The 20,845-nt window shown below is 51.0% G+C and overlaps 1 protein-coding gene across 3 annotated transcripts in view; it reads right to left on the reverse strand.

Annotated features, from left to right (window-relative positions):
• The window catches only part of DUSP22 (dual specificity phosphatase 22), a 56,130-nt gene extending 36,297 nt beyond the window's left edge, over positions 1-19,833 (reverse strand). Inside the window, exons 1-2 of one of the 3 annotated variants that reach the window (XM_072814200.1) lie at positions 19,471-19,833; positions 8,267-8,300 (exon numbers count right to left, since the gene is read on the reverse strand). In XM_072814200.1, coding sequence (XP_072670301.1) covers positions 8,267-8,300; positions 19,471-19,491 — 55 coding nt within the window. In that variant the 5' untranslated portion in view covers positions 19,492-19,833. Of the gene's footprint in view, positions 1-8,266; positions 8,301-18,924; positions 19,111-19,470 lie in introns of those variants that run through there. The other 2 variants (XM_072814203.1, XM_072814202.1) reach the window with 2 other exon arrangements.
• Between the last annotated feature and the right edge of the window lie 1,012 nt (positions 19,834-20,845).

The following is a 20,845-nucleotide window of genomic DNA, read 5'->3' on the forward strand; positions in this document are numbered from 1 at the left end:
AGGGGCGTCTTGGGGGCTCAGCAGTTGAGCATCTGCCCCTGGCTCAGGGCGTGACCCCGGGGTCCTGGGATCGAGTCCCGCATCGGGCTTCCTGCATGGAGCCTGCTTCTCCCTCTGCCTGTGTCTTTGCTTCTCTCTGTGTCAATCAGGAATAAATAAAATCTTTAAAAAAAATACAGATTAGACGGTGGCTTATAACACCTACAATTCACTTCAGGGCTAAACTAAAAAATGGAACATTTTCTGGAAATTCCAAACAGAATGAATTATTAGATTATCTGCATATGAAACTAAGGAGACACCAAGGCTTACATCCCCTTCTAATGCTCCTATTGATGCTGCAGAAGAAAGACTCAATGAATTTCCTCAAGTTGAAACCTTTCTGCTAATTTACCAAACAAGGTCCAGCCAGAAACAGCTCCCCCACGCCCATGTCCTGACCCAGGAGGAACTTTTTTAAATGATAGAGGGTAAAATGGACTGAGTCAAATATTTATTTGTAGAAACATAATAAAGACAAACACACATACAGGGGGAAAACCGCTATAAGGAATTAGCTCCAACAGTGACAATCTTGACAAGATGGAATTGCAAGTGTTTTAAAATTTTTTTAATAGCTTTTCTGGTATATTCAACACAAGAGGTTCTTTCAGTTTAACACACCTATGAACTAAGTGGGAGCTCCACCTTAGGTCAGGGTCTATGGCAAGGCTGAAGAATCTGCAGGCTTTTTTTTAAAGATAGATAGATAGATAGATAGATAGATAGATAGATAGATAGATAATAGATAGATAGATAGATAGATAGATAGATAGATAGATAGATAATTGATAGATGGATGGATAGATTGATTCATTGGGGTGGGGGAGGGGCAGAGGAAGAAAAGCAGGCTCTCCTCTGAGCACAGAGCCTGAGGATGCTGGGCTGGATCTCGTGACCCTAAGAGGAATCTGCAGCTTTGAGAAGCCTTGATGATCATGTAGAGACTGAAAAACTTTCCCAAACATTCTGCAATAAACATGTACCATTTAAAGTCAGAAAAAAATATTTTTAATTTATTTATTCATGAGAGACACACAGAGAGGGGCAGAGACCCTGGCAGAGGGAGAAGCAGGCTCCATAAAGGGAGCCCGACGTGGGACGCGATCCTGGGACCCTGGGGTCACGCCCTGAGCCGAAGGCAGATGCTCAACCGCTGAGCCCCCCAGGTGCCCCAGAAAAAAATCTTTAAGAGTGATATTAAAGTGTTGTTTTAAGGCTTTCTTCATGGCTCCAACCATCTCAAGCTTCCAACTCGGAGGCGCACAGCAGCCATTTCGTCCTATATACGGAGACTCAGCCTGAACACCGCCCCCCACCCTGTCCCACAACTATCCTAAGTTTTGGCATCACTAAGTTTGACTTGAACAGGAACTGGAATCACTTAGGATCCCACTGGCAGCAGCTTCCACTTCTCACCGAAAGACAACGTGCCCCGGTGCCACCAGCATCTGTGTTCTAGCCAAGTGGAGAAGCAGGACCGAGCTAGAGCCTTCGCCGCCGCAGGAGAACCCGGAGGCAGGTGGGGCAGCGGAGCACCGAAGCGGCCTCCTGACTGTCTGTCTTCTGGATTCTGAGCCTGCCACAGACTTGAATTTCAAAGATTTTTTCAAATATACTTTTTCGGGCAGCCCGGGGGGCTCGGAGTTTTAGCGCCTGCCTTCGGCCCAGGGCGGGATCCTGGAGTCCAGCATCGGCCTCCCTGCATGGAGCCTGCTTCTTCCTCTGCCTGTGTCTCTGCCTCTGTCTCTGTGTGTGTGTCTCTCATAAATAAATACATAAAATCTTTTAAATAAATAAATATACTTTTTCCTTTTTTATCAACAGTTTTCTTGAGATGAATTATGTACCATAAATTCACTCTTTTAAAGGGTATGATCCAATGGTCTTTAGTATCTTCAAAGCTGTTTAGCCATCACTGAGATCTAACACATTTCGTCACCTCATAAATCCACTTTCATAACACAGATTAAAATAAACAGAAAAAGTAGCTTGGTAAGAAAAGTATACATTTTTGAATACAGAAGAGCACCCGACGTCACAAATGAGACCACAGACTGTAGGGCTCCAAAGGAAGCAGAACTCTTGGACTCTGTCCCCCTCTCTAGCTTATCTTATCATAGTGCTGTTTCTACTGATGCCCTACTCGGGGATTACCCTACCCCGTAAGCCCCATAAGCGCAGGCTCTATTTATTAGGGAGGACGTAACGCGCTTAATCAACATTTCTGGATGATGGTATTGGACCTCTTCTTCTTTCGGACGACAAGTTATTGGTGGTTCTGGATGACCACCTACAACCACGGGCACCGCGTAACCAGCCATGAACGCGGCTGTAGGACCCGACCACGGGGTGAGCAGCGTCCTCACATGCACCGGGCGAGCCTGCAGGGCTCACACCAGCTCTCCTTGGGCACAAAATCAAAGGACGGAACTTAGTCCTTTACTGCTCCAACCCCGGGCTGCCGCCGGCAGCCCGGCCTCCCCTGGGAACCCACTGGAAACGCAGACGTCCCGGCCCACGACGTGATCAGAGCCCACATCTGCAGAAGAACCGCAGGAGGCAGTGTGCGCGGTTCACGGGAGCCCTGCAGGGCCTCCAGGGAAGGAGCTACTAGCGGGTGCCAGTGGTGTCCCTTCCCCACCACGCCACTTTAATGCCATTTCTAAGCCAGAAAACAACCCATCACCACTTGGGACATCATTAGTGCAACAGGATTAATAAAACCAACGGGAAGATTACAAGTTAGAATTCACGCGGAAAAAAACCTAGAAGAATATAGGCTGGCCGTGGTTATCTCAGGGTGTGGAGTTTTGGGCAAGTTTTCGCTCTATTTAATATATTTCTATCACATTCGAAGTTTTAAAATTTTAATTTTCACCGATGAGCCTGAATTACTTTTATCACCAGGAAAAGAAAAATTTTAAGAACAACTCTTCATAAAATTCAACATAAATTACATTAGTAAGTGAAACAGTCAGCCCTTCGTGGGTAAAGCAGCTAACCACAGTCTTTTCCTCTTTCTGCCACTATCTCCCCCGGCCCCTGGACTCCTGCCCGCTCCTGCTGCCTCACGTGGCCTCCAGGAGAAGCAAATGTCATTTTTACACAGCGGGAGCACTGAAATAGAAACACCTACTTGACCCCTCTCCCTTGCTGTTGCACGTTCCCTCGGCAGAGACCCCATCCACCACTGCTAAGACTTCGCTAAGGGAGCAAGTGGATTCCTGGAAGATACTGTCTTCCCACGGCAAAGTGGCAGCCACGTGCTTCCTCAGGAAGGGGAATTGGTGCTGTTGATCTTGTGTTGATACAGAAGACGTGCAGGGGTAACCAGTCCTTGGATGGGGAAAAAGTTAGAGTGGCCACGGGAAATACGCAGCCCAGCAAAGTCAAGTAGGATTCTAAATAAAATCATCAAAAATGGAATATTCCTCAGCCATTAGAAATGACAAATACCCACCATTTGCTTCGACGTGGATGGAACTGGAGGGTATGATGCTGAGTGAAATAAGTCAATCAGAGAAGGACAAACATTATATGGTCTCATTCATTTGGGGAATATAAATAATAGTGAAAAGGAATAAAGGGGAAAGGAGAAAAAAATAAGTGGGAAATATCAGAAAGGGAGATGGAACATGAGAGACTCCTAACTCTGGGAAAGGAACTAGGGGTGGTGGAAGGGGAGGAGGGCGGGGGGTGGGGATGACTGGGTGACGGGCACTGAAGGGGGCACTTGATGGGGTGAGCACTGGGTGTTCTATATGTTGGCAAATTGAACACCAATAAAAAATAAATTTATTATTTAAAAAAATCATCAAAAAAAAATATCAGATGAAGTACCGGAGAATAATACCATCAATGCAAGCACTCTAGAAAAACAGATATTTGGCAGGAAAGAACTTCTTTGGGGATACCTTCCCAATCCTCAGAGCATCTGCTACACTGACCTGTGGACTCAACGGCGTGGCCATACAGGGTGAGAGAAGGAGGAAAGGGGGCGAAGAAGAAGGTCTCTGTTAAGGTGATAAATCCCAGAGTCATACGTTATCTTACGCTGCAATAGCTGCCAGGGTCGTAAATCAGCTGTTAGCGTGTTCGACCTTTAAGTGGGCACATTTTCAGCCTGGGCAGTTCCTACTTACTTCCTTCTTCACCAAACGTGGGCTCTGACATTTACTGGTGTCGACCTTGGGCAAGCTCTTTGGTGCCTTACTTTTCTCATCCTTGATGTGGGGAAATGGTAAGAGAGCCACCTCAGAGGTCTGCTGGGAATGCTACATGATATAAAACGCTTACGGCAGTGCTAGGCCCACATGGAGCAAATATTATTGTCGCCAACATTATTAGTATTATCACCGGGACCAGATGAAGTCTCAAGGCCGCGGTGTGGGCGTCAGTCTCCATCACCTCTGAATGTTTCCAAATACTCACTTACTTCAAAGATGCCTGACTTCAGCTCTTGTTTCCACCACCTGGTGCTCATCACTATTCATCACGAAGCTCCCTCAGGCTAAGCCAACAGCAGAGCACCAAAGATTAGTGTTGAGGCTAACACCAGGTCAGCCTTATCTGAACAACTGGGGGACCACCACTGGGAAGCACGGCCATTGTCACTGGCAGACAGAGCAAGAGCTCTGAGATCTCAGACATGTCTCTGTGGACATCACCAGTACACACGCGGGCTGTGAGCTCGTTTCCCACATTTCTAGAATTTGTGGGCACCATCAAACAATGAGGGCTTCTCCTGTTTTGGGACCTGCCAACTTGTGAGGCAGCAGATAACCACCCCCCTGGTTGCAGGGCAGGTCCTGCTCTTTAAGACTCCACTCCCATCGCCTTAGCTTGCAGCCAGGATGGGGCGGGGGTGGGGGCGATGGGGTCTCATCAAAGACCAGGCTGCAGAACCCAAGTTCCTTCATGGGTTTTTCTCTAGGTGGAAAGGACCAGATGTTGGAAAATGGTTTGTGATTCACTGCAAGTTTAAATTAAAAGAAGAAGAAGAAAAGAAGAAGAAGGAGAAGGAGAAGGAGAAGGAAGGAGGAAAGAAGAAGAAGAAGAAGAAGAAGAAGAAGAAGAAGAAGAAGAAGAAGAAGAAGAAGAAGAAGAAGAAAAAGAAGAAGAAAAAAAGAAGAAGAAGAAGAAGAAGAAGAAGAAGAAGAAGAAGAAGAAGAAGAAGAAGAAGAAGAAGAAAAAGAAGAAGAAGAAGAAGTCGAAGCTGCAGAGTGACATGTGGGATCCCCACTGGAAGGAAAGAAGGAAGGAAAGGAGGGAAGGAGGGAGGGAGGGAGGCAGGCAAAGAACAGGGGACCGGGGAGGGGAGGAAGGAGACACTCGATGACTGGACTGAGCCCCGAGCCCCTGGAACCAAGGCCGGGGTGGCAGGGCCAATCCACAGTGCACAAAAATGAGGATCTCTCAGAAAGTTAAAACATTTTTTTCCCCATTAATTTTTCTTTTTACATTTTTCCACTGGTGGTCGTGTCGCGGTAGGCATGGATTATCTTTCATTTAAAAAGAACAGAAAGCGGCTAAATGCGACATCAAGCTGAAGCACACGTGACAGCTGGGTTCAGTGTCCGGAGCAGCCGTGGTCCCTTCACCCCGGCCCCGGCACCTGCTAGCCGAGGCGACCAGCGCCCACTGCCTGTCTGGCCAGCGTGGGGCCGTATGAGCACCTGCTTCCTCCCGCCACCGCCTGAAGTAGGCTGTGCCCCCCTCCCCCGCGCAGACAGAGAGGGGCAGGAGGGCCTGACACCCGCCACCGGCCACGTCCAGACACCGAATGGCGCTCTGGCCGCACTGCCTGGCCCACCCTCTCCAGGGCCCCTCGCGTGTCCAGGCCGTGAAGCGTGTCCGGGGCCACACCGGCTCCGCAGCAGCGGGGAGCAACCGGATTCCAGGGCAGACCTCCTTCCAGATTCCCTTCGGGGCAGGACCGGCTCCCCCATCCCATTCCTGCTCCTCCTCACTCGGAGCCCCTGAGCACCCCAGCGTGGACCCACGACACTCCCGGCACATGGAACAAGCTTCTGGAATGAGCGAGTGAATTCGCAGGCAGTGCGCAGAGAGCACGGCCTCCTTCCAGCTTCTCGTCCGTCTGCTGCACCTCCATGCCTTTGCTTCGGGTAAGCCTTCCACCTCGTGCTTAATAAATGTCTCGTGAATTAATGAGTGAGTAAAATATGCCACATACGAGGTCAGAATAACTGGAGTCGGCGAAGAAGCATCAACCGCCTGAGCAAGGAGCGGTACAGGGTGGAGAACTCGAGTGGGCCAAACCCACAGCAAGAATCCAGAAGCCGCGAGGGGTTCCCAAGCCATGGAATACTTAGGAAACAGGCACAGATTGTAGTACAAAGAGTCTTAAAATGTGCCTTAAAATTGCGCACCCATGGGATCCCTGGGTGGCTCAGCGGTTTGGCGCCTGCCTTCGGCCCAGGGCGAGATCCTGCAGTCCCGGGATCGAGTCCCACATCGGGCTCCCTGCATGGAGCCTGCTTCTCCCTCTGCCTGTGTCTCTCCCTCTCCCTCTCTCTCTGTGTCTACCGTGAATAAATAAATAAAATCTTTAAAAAAAAAATTGTGCACCCATGACCTTCTAGAAGAAAGTAACCCGCTATGAATAAGGATAAAACTTTCATAAACTGTTGGCCGAAGTACTGAGGTGGGTGGACATTCATTACAAGCTTTAATTTGTAAACACTTCCACGTAGCAATTCCACTTCTAGAAATGTACCCCGAAGTCTGTTCTCAAGCCCAAAGACACCCCCCGTCTTCATGAAAGCAGTTAACTCCCTAAGTAACCCCAAAAGGTGGTTGCTCCCCACTGCATCCCAGTACTACAACTAACCCACCACAAAGCACTCGCTGCTTTTTCAGAACTACAAGGCTTACTAATTTAGGAACTCCTGTACTATTTTTAAAATGTTCTAGTAGCAATTAGCAGCTGTCAGCTCCCTGGGCTCAGCTCTCTCTGAGGCCAGTAAACAGCACTAGGAGCCCAACGGGGCGGTGGGAAGACCAGAGGAGGAAACAAACATTATGTAGAGAAATAGAAAAGATCAGCAGGGTGCGTCTTCTCATTCAATGCGGTTTCTCCCGAAGCATTTTTTGTTGATCAGCGTGTACAGAACCTAAAATCTTCTGGGCTGTTCCTATGTATGTTTTATTAGTTCCTCATGTGCTATTTTAGTACAGTTTAGTCTACAAAGGTGTCCCTTTTCTGAGGGTTTTAATGAGTAAACATAGCATGCTACATAGTTTTTTTTTTTTTTTTACCAGTTCAGAATTATTTTGGGTGGAGAAAACCTGATACAGATTCACAGGGAAACAGACACGCAGTGGTGGGACCTCACAGTTAAGTGATCGGTAGATGCGGTCACCGTCTGACTACAAGACATAGGTGGTCTTTCATGCGTATTTTAGTAGCTATCTCAATGGTTAGTTTCGTGTGACATTAAAGTAATTGAAAATACATTAGAAAAAAAAAAGAGATTGTTTGTATAGACGATTGGAACCTGAACTCAAATTTAGGGGCAACCTGAAAACAGACGGGAATGTGTTCTCACTTGTTCTAGCCAGAGGACTCCAGATGCCTACGAGGAGTCTGGCTCTCTGCAGCAGACAGCCTTGTTTCGGCAAGTTCCCCAGGTCTTCTCCGCCCTCTCAAGGATACACATCTCCAGGGGTTGAGGGGTTGGTCATGGGCACAAGTCCGAGGGCCCCACAGGGCACCTGGACCAAAGCGGTGGCCTTGTCCAGATCAGACTCTATGCTCTGAGCCCATCCCTTGGCCCAATCATGCTTGACTCCGCCTCTGGTGGGAGCAGCCCACAGCGTACATCGACAGACGGAAGGAGAAACCTCACACGCCCGGACAGCCAGCCCTGAGGAGGCAGATCCTGGCCCGCCCTGCCATCCCAACCCACAGGCCGGTCGGTGAAACAGCCGCGCCCTAAGGACCCCGCCGCATGCAGGACTCCCCTCGTCGAGGCCGCTGAGAGCCAAACTGAGACCAGAAAGTGGAGGGGGTTCCAGGGCCCCGGGGCGCGGGGGGAGGTAGTTAGTGCTCAACGGGGACAGAGCTTCAGTTTGGGAGGATGAGGAGCTCTGGAGGCGGGGGCTGCGCCGCGGCGTGCACACACCTGGGTACGGCTACGGGCGGTATGAATGGGACATTGCACATCACGCGTGTTTTACCCCCAAACGAGGAAAGGGAACTCACCTTTGAAGTTGCCGATGTAAAGGCCCGGCAGGATCTGCGGGGAGACAGAGCACACGTGAGTGTCGCAGCCCCGACTGCGGGGGCCCCCACCGCCCCCCACCCCAGCCAGCCCAGGACCCAGCATCCGCTCCCCCGTGGGAGCCCCGACCCTGAGGACCAGGACCGGCCAGCGTCCCTCACGGACCCCTCGTGCTCCCTGTCATTCAGAGTCCAGTGCCACCCCAGGGTCAGGCCTCCGTCCCTCCCGGCCACCCGTCCCCTCCACCCCTGCTCTGCTCCGCCTATCCTCCAGCTCCAGCAAAGCTCGCCGTGCTGGGGTCCCCGCGTCCCGCAGCTGAGGTCCCGCTGCCCTGGCCCCCGGGCCCTAGCTCTGGCCCACACTCTGGAGACACCCCGTCCCGAGCCCAGAGCCTGGGGCAGGCCCTGGTCTCAGCACCCAACGTCCTGGGTAGCCCAGCAGTGCTATGTCACGGGGGCAGCTAGGTACGGGGGGTGTCTCCCCTGCCAGACCAGGGAGCTCTGGACAGCACAGCAGTCGCAACCTGTCCCTGGATGCTGTGCACGCGGCTCCGGCCCAGGGCTCCCCGACTACTGCGCAGAGGGGTTGCTGAGTGCAGGGTGAGCTGGCCAAAGGCGCAAGTCAGTAAGAACAGACACTCGCCCCAGAGCGTCCGGTTCTCCTAAGGCACAGGTTCTCAGACGAGACAACCCAGTAGAGAGTGGGGCTCCGACCCCGACACAGCTGAGAATCCAGGGACAACCTTCGACTCCCGAAAACCTCAACTACTAGTAGCCTCCTGTTGATTGGGAGCCTGCCCCATAGCCTATTCGCACACGCCCTGCATGTTACCCGTGTTACACACCGTACTCTTACAATAAAGGGAGCCGAAGGAAGGGACGTGTCATTAAGAAAATATTAAGGAAGAGGAAATACATGTAGAAAAGTCCTCGGGTGAGTGGACCCGGTAGCTCACACCCGTGTCGTTCAAGGATCGGCTGTAGTCCAGGACACCAGGCAAGACCCGGGAGTGAGCAGGGCTGGGGGTGCGTGATCATCCTGACTCCCTGAGTACTCAGAGGGGAGAAGTGAGTTTGGAGGGTGCCCTGTGGGGCGGAGTCACATCCATGACCGAAGTCAGAGCACCGAGGCAGGCCAGGTCAGCTCTGGACCTCGGAACATGTGAGACCGTATCTCAGAGGAAAACACTAGTGTCCACTGCCAAGGACTAGAACATTTGACGGGTCTTTCTCAAAACACAATCAGTCTTTGGGATTCTCCCGGGAGGAAGGGTGGAGTGAACACTACATTGTTCCTGTTTTAAAACATGAGAACAATGCAAGTGCATCTTGGATGCGGATCAAACTGATGTTCTCTGGCAGCTCTTGGCTGCGGAGAGCTCCTTCGTGTGCAAGCTCCCATTCTCCAGGGTCTCTCTACCCTTATTAGGAGGCGCCGTTAGATACTAAGGGGCATCGTCACCACAAGGCCCTCTCGGCTGACAGTAAGAGACTTCCTCTTTGACCAAGAGCCTTCCTCTTGACCAGGCTTCATCCTTGGCCTGCACGTTAGCAAAGAATCCTGCTAAGTCAGTTTATCAAGAATCCTCCCACTCTTGATACCCAATCAAGCTCATCTTCCTCCACCCTTGATACCTAATCAAGTTTTCAGTCATTTCTCATCCTCCCCTTCCCTTGCTTGTTGGCTATGAATCCCCGCTTGCTCCTGTTTACTGAGAGCTGAGTTCTCTCACTTGCAGTAGTATCTCCCCTGCTGCAATAGCTTCAAATAAAATATTCCTTGCCATGTTTAGCGAACGTCAGAATAATTTTTCTTTTATGACATTGACCACAGATGGCTACAGATTCATACAACCGACAGCTATGATGCACCACAACATGAGCATGTGTATTTGCCCAAATCACAGAAAGTATAACAGCAGGTGAATGGTTTACTGATTTCTATCACACATGGGCATCATGCTGGGCACTCAGGATACAGATGAGATGTGACGGACAGAGACCAGGGAGGAGGGATAGAGGGGGATGCCAAAGGCCTACTTCCCTTGTGGAGCTTCTTGCCTAGGGAAGGAGGAGGTTACTTGACCACTCTGGGGTCCCCAAGGATTTGCAGGAGGCAGTGACACTTAAGGGACCTGAAGTTCAGGAGCAGTGGGCCAGGAGAGAGGAAAGGACAGGCAGGGGAGCTGTGGAAACCACCAGTGCAGAGAAAGAAGATCAATCTCTACCAGAAGAGAGCGTGAGGGAGGCAGAGACACAGCACGGAAGAACAGGGAGCGGTGGTCCGGGCTGTGGACCAGGCTGCATGCAGCAAACACAGGCAGCCAGGAAAGGCTGTCAGCGTATAAACTGAGTGCCGGGATCCCTGGGTGGCGCAGCGGTTTAGTGCCTGCCTTTGGCTCAGGGCGCGATCCTGGAGACCTGGGATCGAATTCCACGTCGGGCTCCCGGTGCATGGAGCCTGCTTCTCCCTCTGCCTGTGTCTCTGCCTCTCTCTCTCTCTCTCTCTGTGACTATCATAAATAAAAAAAAAAAAAAAAAAAAAAAAAGTTGAACAGAAAGTGAAAACAAATAAAGCTACTTTATTTAAATAAATAAATAAATAAATAAATAAATAAATAAATAAACAAACTGAGTGCCACTGAGATGATTAAGATGTGTGGGGCCATGAGAAAGATATTTTCATATATTTTTATTTAGTATATCTCAGAAATAGAGGAAGGGTAAAGTTGAGTATGCAGCCAAGGCCTTCTCATCTCTCCCACGGCACCTCCTCTCCCTTCCCTCGTGCCTCTCTCTGCCCAGTGGGTTGCAAAGTCCTAGCACAGTCCTGGCGCCTTGGCCCACAGTCACCACCCCAGGTCAGAAAGCCTCGGTTGATGTATGGGCCAGAGCAAAATCCATTGAACTTCTCTGTCCCATCAAATTAGTTTCATAATGTCATATTCTCACTGGGTTATTTTCCAGATAATGTTGAGGAGCAAACCCTTTCCCAAGAAGATGAAAGCCAAAACTGAAGTTCAACTGGAAATTTCAAGCTGGCTTCCACAGGATGGCTCCAACTTACCTGAAAGATTTCTCCATTTCTCTCCAATCTGCAGGCCAAGCCAAGTGACCCCATTGCCCAATACCCCCTACTGGTCCTCCATGGCAATATCACATTTCTTTGCTCTCAATATTCTCTTTAAATAGACAAGTGATCCCCACTGTTTGAAGTCCCCCATCCTCCCTGGCTATACTAAAAAATTATAAACCCCGTAATAGACAATTATTTCATTGGTTTCCTAGCCTCTGAAGCCCTTTCCTATATTTGAGGAATTTCCCCTTACTTTGGAGTCTTAGTGGGAAGCAGACCCAGCTCTCACTACAGAAGACTGCTTGCATTGGCCTTCGCTGCGGTGAAATGGAAATGTGGCCTAAGTGCAGCAGGTCTCCACAGCTGCCCTAGACCAGAATCCAGAGATAACCCACGGTATTTTCTCCCTCAACAGGGGCAGGGCTGGGCACACATCCAGAACTCAACAATAACAGCAGCAGTATCTTGGGGAAGCCCCAGAAACACTCTTACCAGATCATTTCTAGGATCTGTTTCTGGCAGGGTAGCCTTAACCTGGTTCTCCGGCCTTCCTGCCATCCTACCTACTGTACCCAAAGCAGCTGCCTTTGGGTTTTGTTGCTTACAACCACTGACCCTGATGTAGGCCTTTTAACCCAGAAAAAAATGCATGAATGCAAATAAGCTGGACAGACAGACCTTCGGGCAAGTCAGAGACCAGCAGAGTCCTTCCCACCTTGTAAGCAGCAGCCCCGCTGGCACTCCCAGAACCAGTTAGAGATCCCTCCAGCAGGAGACTCCTCCTTCCCCTGGACCCTACCCCCACTTCATTAAGCACTTACTTCTACTCCTCAATAGCTCCCCAATTTGTTTGCTCCCCTTGAAACTTTTGTGCAGTATCTTTGTTCAGCTTCTTAGCGCCTCCCCTCTGACTTGCTGTAACAGCCTGCTAAAGATCTCCCTATCTTCAGACCCGTCCCTCCAAAGGAATCCTCAACATGCCTCCAAGTGCAGAGTTGACTATATAAGTCTTCAGATTAAAATCTTTTAGGGTGGTGGCTGGGTGGTTGGTTAAGCAACTGCCTTTGGCTCAGCTCATGATCCTGGGGGCCTGGGATCAAGCCCTGCATCAGGCTTTCTGCTCGGGAAGGAGTCTGCTCCCTCTGCCCCTCCTCCCACTCATGCTCCCTCTCAAATAAATACATAAAATCTTAAAAACAAAAACCCTTTTTAGGGTTCCAAGTAGCCATCACCATGTAACCTAAATCTGGCACTTGAGCAAGTGAGACCTTCAAGTACTGATGTTGCTATGTCTGCAGCCTCAGCCCCATGCCTACCTCTTTCTCCAAACTTCCCCATTGCTGACATGACCACACAAAGATGCAGGGTGAGACCCCCAATTCCAGCACCCAGATTTTAAGGGGAAAAGCCCAATTTTCAACTGCTATGAACTACATTTAAAAAACCCAAAACCTTAAGTATTGTGGTAGACAAATAAATACATCTGCAAACCAACTATAACCCACAGACATCTGGTTTATGACCTTTATCTGCCGCCTGCATCACATCTGTATGTTTTCTCTGAACTTGGATGGTTCTCTCTTGATTGGTAGGTACTGAAGTAAATGTTTCTTCAATGAATAAATGCTCAAGGAGAGAATGTGATAGGGTGGGAGGAGGTGGAGCAAGGAAGAGAGAAATATGAAAAACAATATGAGTAAAGCCTAAGAAATCAAACTTTGCCCCTTTCGGTCCTGGGCAGGTTCCCACTGGGGTCAGTGGTGGCCACACCAGTAGCACAGGGGCCAGTGGTGGAGGAGAGCAGAATCCTGAAGGTATGCCAGGGCAGAGTCCTGGCAAAGACAGAGGCTTAAACTTACTAAAATCAAAGAGCCAACTTAACTAAAAATCATTTAGGATGCACATTTTTGTATGCATTTAAATTTTTTTTTAATTTTTCAATCCTTTATTTAAATTTCAGTTAGCTAACATACAGTGTAATAGTCGTTTCAGATGTAGAATTTGGTGATTTATCCCTCACATCCAACACCTGATGCCCATCACAAGTGCCTCCGTAGGGCCCACCGCGTACCTCACCCATCCCCCACCCACCTCCCCTCCAGCATCCTTCGCTTTGTTCTCTAGAGTTAAGAGTCTGTTTTCTGGTTTGCCTCTCTTCCCCCGCCCCCCATGTTCATCTGTCTTGTTTCTTAAATTCCACATATGCAAAAAGAAGGCAGAGCTATGTCAGTAAACTTTAAACTCCATTTTCAAGCCCAGTAGAGTAAGCTAGTGTTTCAAGGGCCGGAAATAGAAAACGAATGGCTCAATCCTAGTTTCTATAGTTTTTTTCCATACAGAATTACAAAATAAGATAAAGAAAGCTGGCCATTGGCAGAGAGACAAATTACATTTTTTTGTTTTTAAGAAGAAAAGCCCCATGAATATTTAAACCTCTAGTCTAGTCAGCTTCCTAATTCAAGTTTGAAACTCAAAAAATTAAAAATTAAAAAAAACTCAAAAACTTTGACCCATCCACTTCCCTGATGTGATTGTTGCTGGTAATCCTTAAGTACAGAGAAAGAGAAAATGAAATGAAATGAAATGAAGTCCTTTTCCAGCAGAAAGACAGCGTAGAGAGGGACCACGGACGAGCAGAGCGTTGGCCTAGGACAAAGCTACTAATGGGTCAGCCAGTCGTGAGGCCCGAACTCAAGCCAGAAGAACACGAGGGGGTGAAACCACTACCCCTGGGAGGAAAGGAGAGCATAGATCAAGGGGGGAAGCCTGTGCACGCAGTTTGGACATGTTCGGGAATATTGTTTGACTCAAAGATCGGGACAAGCAAATCGCCCTAATCACCTCCGGGCCTCGGGAATATGCGCGTCCTTCCCGTGTGCGGAGGCTGGGCCTCCTCCCTTGCCCACCGCGTGGCTCCCAAGAGACGGCAGCTCCTGCGAAGTCTTTCCTGACCACCTTCCCTGAAGCCCTCCAACAATACCCCCTTGTTATTCTCTTCACCGTATTCATGAGTACTTAAAATCATTTTATTATTTGCTTGCTTTTTTGATTGACCTTGAGGCGGGGGTGTGTCTACTGTGTTTCCTGCTCTGTCTCAAAAGCCTGTCACTGCGTCTGGCACATGAGGACATAATAAAGGTGAAGGAACACAGCATGAACTGCCATGGAAGAGGCTCTCTAGCACGCTGCTCGTCAAAAAGTCTCTTGTTTTCTGATAAAAGACTGTCTGGAAGTAGGAAACGGAGGCAGACTCCTGCAGAGAAATACTGAGACGACGCCAAAGATTCTCCTTGGTTAACGGCTCCTCTTGATCGACACCCTCCACGTCCACACTATACTAACTATCCGGGCAGAAATGCTTGAAATCAAATCTCCCACCACAAAAAACAAAAAAAAACAAAACAAAAAACAAAAAAAACAAAAAACAAAAAACACTTATGAACAAAAGAATACTGCTTCTAAGGGAAGCAAATATTTTGAGTTTTTTCAACATTTCTCTTCGTGCTTCAGGATGTCATGGAACCTAATACTACCCAACAGATTTAAGAGATAAATTCCTGATCATGCAGCTTTACAAGGTTGGGGGGAGGGTAATCTCAATTCTTCCTAGGTCAGAAAGAACTTTCTGGGTCTCAAAGCTAGGAATGAGGGGGAGAACTTCGGTGGGTTCTATGAAGAGTTAAATGTTACAGACTGTCTTAATGTCATTTGACCATGGACTTAGCCAATTTGCATTTTCAAAAGGAAGAATCTGATAATACTCTTGAGGCACCTGGTGGCTCAGTGAGTTGAGCATCTGACTCTTTATTTCACTCGAGGTCATCATCTCAGGGTTGTTGGGATCGTGCCCCATTTCAGGCTCTGTGCTCAGCACGAGTCTGCCTTAGGCTCTCTCTCTCTCTCTCTGGACCTGCCCCCACTTGCCTCTCAAAAAAAACAAAAAAAAAAAAAGAGGCATCTGAGAACACCCTTGTACGTACTTAAAACACTGAGAATACTCTTGTATGCACTTAGAATACTGCTTTAAGCATCTGTTCCTTCAGTATGAAATAAAACTATAATAGTGAAAAGAGAAAACATCCAGAACGCAGTATAGAGGACAGAGGACAGAGATTACGAGCACGGAGCAGTCTGTGTGTACAGCTGCATACCCGGTGTGCTCACCTCCCACAGAGGAACTCCTCTGTAGGCCGCCTTGGGCCAGCATGACAGGTTGTTCCTGTCTTTCACATTCATTTCCCAGCACAGGCTCTAGCACGGTGCCTTGACAATAGCAGGTGTTCGATAATATAATTTGATGAACGGGTGGATGGACAGATGAATAAATTATGAAGGTGGCCAAGTCAGGTGCTGTCACATGGGAACAGCTGCATTAATAGCACAAGGATGTCTAACCTTTCAACCCCTCGCCATATAAAAACAGCACTTCTCAACCTTTAAGGGCCTATTCACCTTTTGATATTCCAGTTCTAGATCACCCAGACCTTCTCCTCTGAGGGGAGAAGCCTAAGCCAGGGCTGTCAATGGGGGACACGCCTACCCTCCAGGGTACATCCGGGAATTCCCGGAGATATTTTTGGTTGTCTCAATAACAAGGGGACGGTGCTACTGGTGACTAATGAGTAGAGGCTTGGAATGTTGCCCAACCTCCTACAATGCACAAAAGTTGGTCACCCTTAGCAAAGGGAAACTTAGGAACTAAACAATGTAGATTTTTCTTCGGACTGCTGCAAGTGTAGCAGTTTTTGTCCCCATGGAGGACGTCCTCATCAATACAGTCCAGCCTCTTGTGTGCAGAACCTCATGTCCATCTCAGTTAGGTGGACACAGCATATTGCACAAGCGATGTAAGGGAATGAGGTTCCTGTGTTCGGGCCGATTAAAGATGAGGGGGAAGTAGAGAGAGCCCAGCAGTTGTGATCTCTTATTTTTTGGTCTCATATCACGTGCATACAGCTTATAAAATCTAAGCTTCACCGTAACCGTGGGAAGTCACTGTCCCCCCTCTCTGTGCACACTGGGAAATGGACCCTCAGAGAGATTAAGTAACATGACGAAGGTCCTAATGGTATGTTTGAAACCTCGTTCCTGTTGATTGCGAAGGTAGCAGAAAACTTTCTTTTGTGCTAGGATGGCAGTTCATCCCAAGTGAATTCTTAAGAGTCTGAAAAGCTACCTGAAACAGCTCCCCACAGCTTCAAATTAATCGAAAAATAGTAAGAAAAGAGCCACCTTCTCTCTTCCTTCATGCTTGACACTCATGCAGAGGACCAAAAGGCAGGCGACTAAAAGAATCCTTGATTGCTTTCTGTGCGATTCCCAAACAGATCCTCCGAACTGGCCAAAATTGTAATCACTAATGAGTTTATGGTACATCAGGCCCTATTTTGAGACTTCGCCACACAGAGTAACTCATTTGATCTTCATCATAACTCCATGAAGTCGGGGCTGTTATTTTCATCCGTGTTTTACAGATGAGGCACACAGAGTTTGCGTGACCGGCCCAAAGTCACTCAGCTGGTAAGTGGCAGAGCCTGGACTCGAAGCCAGGTGGTCTGGCTCCTAGCCGCAATGCAGGGCGCCTCACTATGCTGCTAAAGATCAACCCAGCAAGTGTCTCTAGTGGGATTAGGGTTAAACTAAACAGCCTGTTGCATGCAAATACCATGTTTCTGTGGAGTCTTTGAAAACTCCCAGCTGAGTCAACATTCTCTCAAGGGTTTGAACCCCCTACTCTTTTGGGTGAGGACCTACAGTGGAAATTTCTATCCTCACTGTCATCTAATTCACCTTAAATACTATAAAACCTCATTAAAAACAACTTTTTTTTTCTAGTCTAAAAACCTAGTCTGTCTAGCCAAGCATTGTATCAGAGAAACATGCCCCAAATCCTTCTCCATGTGCATGTTTTTATCTTGATCATCCTGAATTCATGATCTAATTGTGGTCTGAAGGAAGTGTTGCCACTCTAGGCCGGATGTGAGGGCCCTGTGGATCCAACACCTTAACCCCTCACTGACTGCTGGGGTTGGTTCACCTCATCCAGAACCCAGCTCCCCAGGCTGAAGGCCTCTTCTTTCCTCACTGCCCTGTGTCCTCCAAAAGGCATCCTGCCTGCTGGAAATCGAGCTGTCCCTGGATTTCATAAGAAACCTGCTTGTGCCAGTGGAAGGCAAACACTGCAACTGGCTCAGCCTCTGGTCTCCATCAAAGGTTCTATGAAGGGCCGTGCCGTTTACCGCTGTACCCCCCCTCTGCCCTCCCGACTAGCACAGCCGCTGGCTAATAGGAGGTACACGATCAATATTTCTTAATGACATCTCTAAATCTGTTGTTTCTGCATCTCTACATTAGACTTAGTGACTCTATTTACAATACAAGATGATTACGACAATAACAGCAAGGAATTTATTACTTTCTTTGAAAAGTAAACATCATGACATGAATATGACTGGTTTTGCTGAAAAGCCTTGATGTTGAACCCTTAGGCAATCATTCATATTCCTATGTTCTTTGAATCATAATATAAAAATACTACAAATTAAATGCTGAAAGAGGTGGAGAGTGAACAGCTCAAGTGAAGAAAACTGTAGAAAGAGCAAGACAAAAACTGAGATGTGACTGCAAGTCCACAAATTTGTGGAAGCACCTTTATTTTTTCTGTTTTCATTTAATAAGCAGAGGGTTCACGGTGTTGATGGTTTTCAGTGTTAATGGAGACATAATGCAGCTATTTATCTGAGAGAAATAGCCCGTTTCCAATCTTAGTCTCGGCTCCCCATCCCACCCCACCCACAAAAAAACCCACACAAGGACTATAATTCTGGTTACCAGCAAGCCTCAGATGTGGAGGCCCAAATCACACAGCAGTTCACCCATAAACTGAGTCTCCAGAACACAATGAACATGATGTGGGCAGGTGAGAAAAGCCAACTGGGTTCGCAGGGTTACCGGCGAAGGCACTGTCCCCCCCAACCCTAACTTCTCACACTTGCACTCCAGCTGAAAGAACCAAAGCAGCGTGGATCCCAGCGCAGAGGTGAAGGAAAGGAGGGAAAGGAAGGAGGAAGGCGAGCCAGGCAAGGGTGTATCCGCCAAGCAAGGGCCGGCTCCCCGTGGGGATGTGTGTGAGGGGAATAGAACCGGAGCAGACAAGAAGGTAGAAACTGATTTTTGGTCTAGGAGCATGTAAAGGCCTGTGAAGAGGCACCTGCATTGGATGAGTGCTTTTCGGCAGTGTTGTCTCGCCCCTGGAACCAGCAGGGCCAGGCCCGAAAATCTGTAACCCTGGGGTCCGCGTGGACACGCAGCTCGGGCCGCCCTCCCTGCAAGGGCTGAAACCCGGCGTCCTCGCTGTCGGGAAGGACAGCCTAGCTCACAGCCTGGGAGAGGGGCTCTGGGGAACCGAGGCCGGGGCGCGGCCCGACAGCGCCGCCAGGCCCGGAGCAGTGCGGGTTCTGGGTCAGGCCGCGGCCCAAGCAGGTCGCCAGCAGGTCGCCAGCAGCCCGCCAGCAGGTCGCCAGCAGCCCGCCAGCAGCCCGCCAGCAGGTCGCCAGCAACTCACCAGCAGGTCGCCAGCAGGTCCCGGGAGGAGGAGCGAGCCCTGGGTCGGTTTTCTCCGCACGGCCGCCCCTGCGACCTGACATCTCAGGACTTAGCTGTTACCTGGCAACTGCTTTGTCCACGCTATGTTTTTTGTTTTTTTTTTTTAAATGTGGGAGAAAGAGGAAATTACAGAGAAGACACCTATGTGCTCCAGTTTACTGATAACGTGGGCGGTGATGCTTCGAGAGCCGAGCTTGGGAGTGGGGGTGGGGGGTGGGGGGAGAAACCGCAGCCCCTCGGGGCTCAGCTGGGGTGTAGACGGAGCGCGCCTGGACGCCCGCAAAGGGCTCGTCGAGGGTGCACAGCTCGGCGCCAGGGCAGGGCGGGGCGCGGGAGGGGGGCCTGGAAAGGGCCGCGGGCTCGGCGCCGCCCCTCCCGCCGCCGCAGGGGGCGCACCTGCCGGGGCCGCCGTCCGAGGGCCGCGGGCAGCGCGTTGGGCCGCAGCGGGGCTCCCGGGGCCGCCGAGCAGGGCCCCCCCAGCGCGAACGAAAGAAAGGCACGTTACCTTGTTCATCCCATTGCCCATGGCGGCCGGCCGCGAGCTCTAGCACCCCGGGCACGAGGTCGCGGGCTCACCGGGGCCACTACACCGGGAGGGGCGGGAGGGGCGGGAGGGGCGGGGCGAGCTCGTGCTCCCCTGGGACGGCCACCGCCGCCGTCCCCGTCCGGGCGCCCCGGGCAGCCGGCCCGGCCCGTAGGGCTTCCCGGTCGCCCGCCCCTGACTTCCCGGCCGCGCGGCGCGGAGGAACTGGCGGGTCCCCTGCCGGGAAGCCGGCTCGCTCCGCCAGGGCACGCCCCGCGCGCCCCAGCTCCCCTCCCCGGCCCGCGGCGGGGACGTGCCGGTCCCCGCGGCCCACGGAGGCTCGGCGGCCGGGCCGGAGCCCAAGGCGCACGCGCAGCGCGAGCCGCGGGAGCAGGGGAGGGGGCGTGCCCGGGGCGGGGCCGGGGCGGGGCCTGCGGGCGGGAGCCGGGCAGGGAGCGGGCAGGGGGCGGGGCCGGGGCGGGGCCGGGGCAGGGCCTCCGCGCCGCAGCCCGTCCCCGGCCGCTCCCCCGGGATCGAGGTCACCGAAACTCCCTTAGACCTTTCCCCCGGGGCGCCTCGGGGCCCGTTCCCAGTAGTCGCCCCCCCGCCCCGCCGGCCCGGGTGAATCAGGTGCTGGTGAGAGCCTGGTCCTCGGCTCCCCCCCCCCGCCGCCCCGGCTTGGGTTTCCTGAGCGCGACGGATTTAGGCCGGGCTTGGGGGATTCCTGGGGCCCTGCCCCACCCACGGAGACCGAAAGGGCTCCCGCGGTGGGGAGAGGTGGGCTCAGTGACTCATCTCCGGGGTGACCTGACCGCCCTGCCCTGGGGGCGCAGACGGCCCGCTCCCAGACCCCACAGCGGGTGCCTGGACGTGCGGCAGGTGCCCACCTGCCCACCTGGACAGGGAGCGGCCCCGGGATGCGGCTCCTTCCCGGGGATGGGGTCCGGGAGGCAGGGCCTGCTCGGCTGTCCCTGCTTGCTTTGCTCCACGCATAGTAGGAACTTAGGAAACGCTAAGTGGGACGCCCGGGGGGCTCAGCGGGTGAGGACCTGCCTTTGGCCCAGGGCGTGACCCCGGGGTTTTGGGATCGAGTCCCGCGTCGGGCTCCCTGCATGGAGCCTGCTTCTCCCTCTGCCTCTCTGTGTGTGTGTGTGTGTGTGTGTGTGTGTGTGTGTGTGTGTGTGTCTCTCATGAATAAATAAATAAAAGCTTTTTAAAAAAAAAAAGAAAGGAAAATGCTAAGTGAACACGTGCACCCACGGCGACGGCTGCGCTCACCCCTAATGGCCTCGTGCCCGCGGCTCCTTCTGGCGCCCTGGGTGCAGCCACACCTGCTTCCCGACCTGCCGGGCTGCCC

This window comes from Canis lupus, chromosome 37 (assembly GCF_048164855.1).
Source record: "Canis lupus baileyi chromosome 37, mCanLup2.hap1, whole genome shotgun sequence".
NCBI classification, from domain to species: domain Eukaryota; kingdom Metazoa; phylum Chordata; class Mammalia; order Carnivora; family Canidae; genus Canis; species Canis lupus.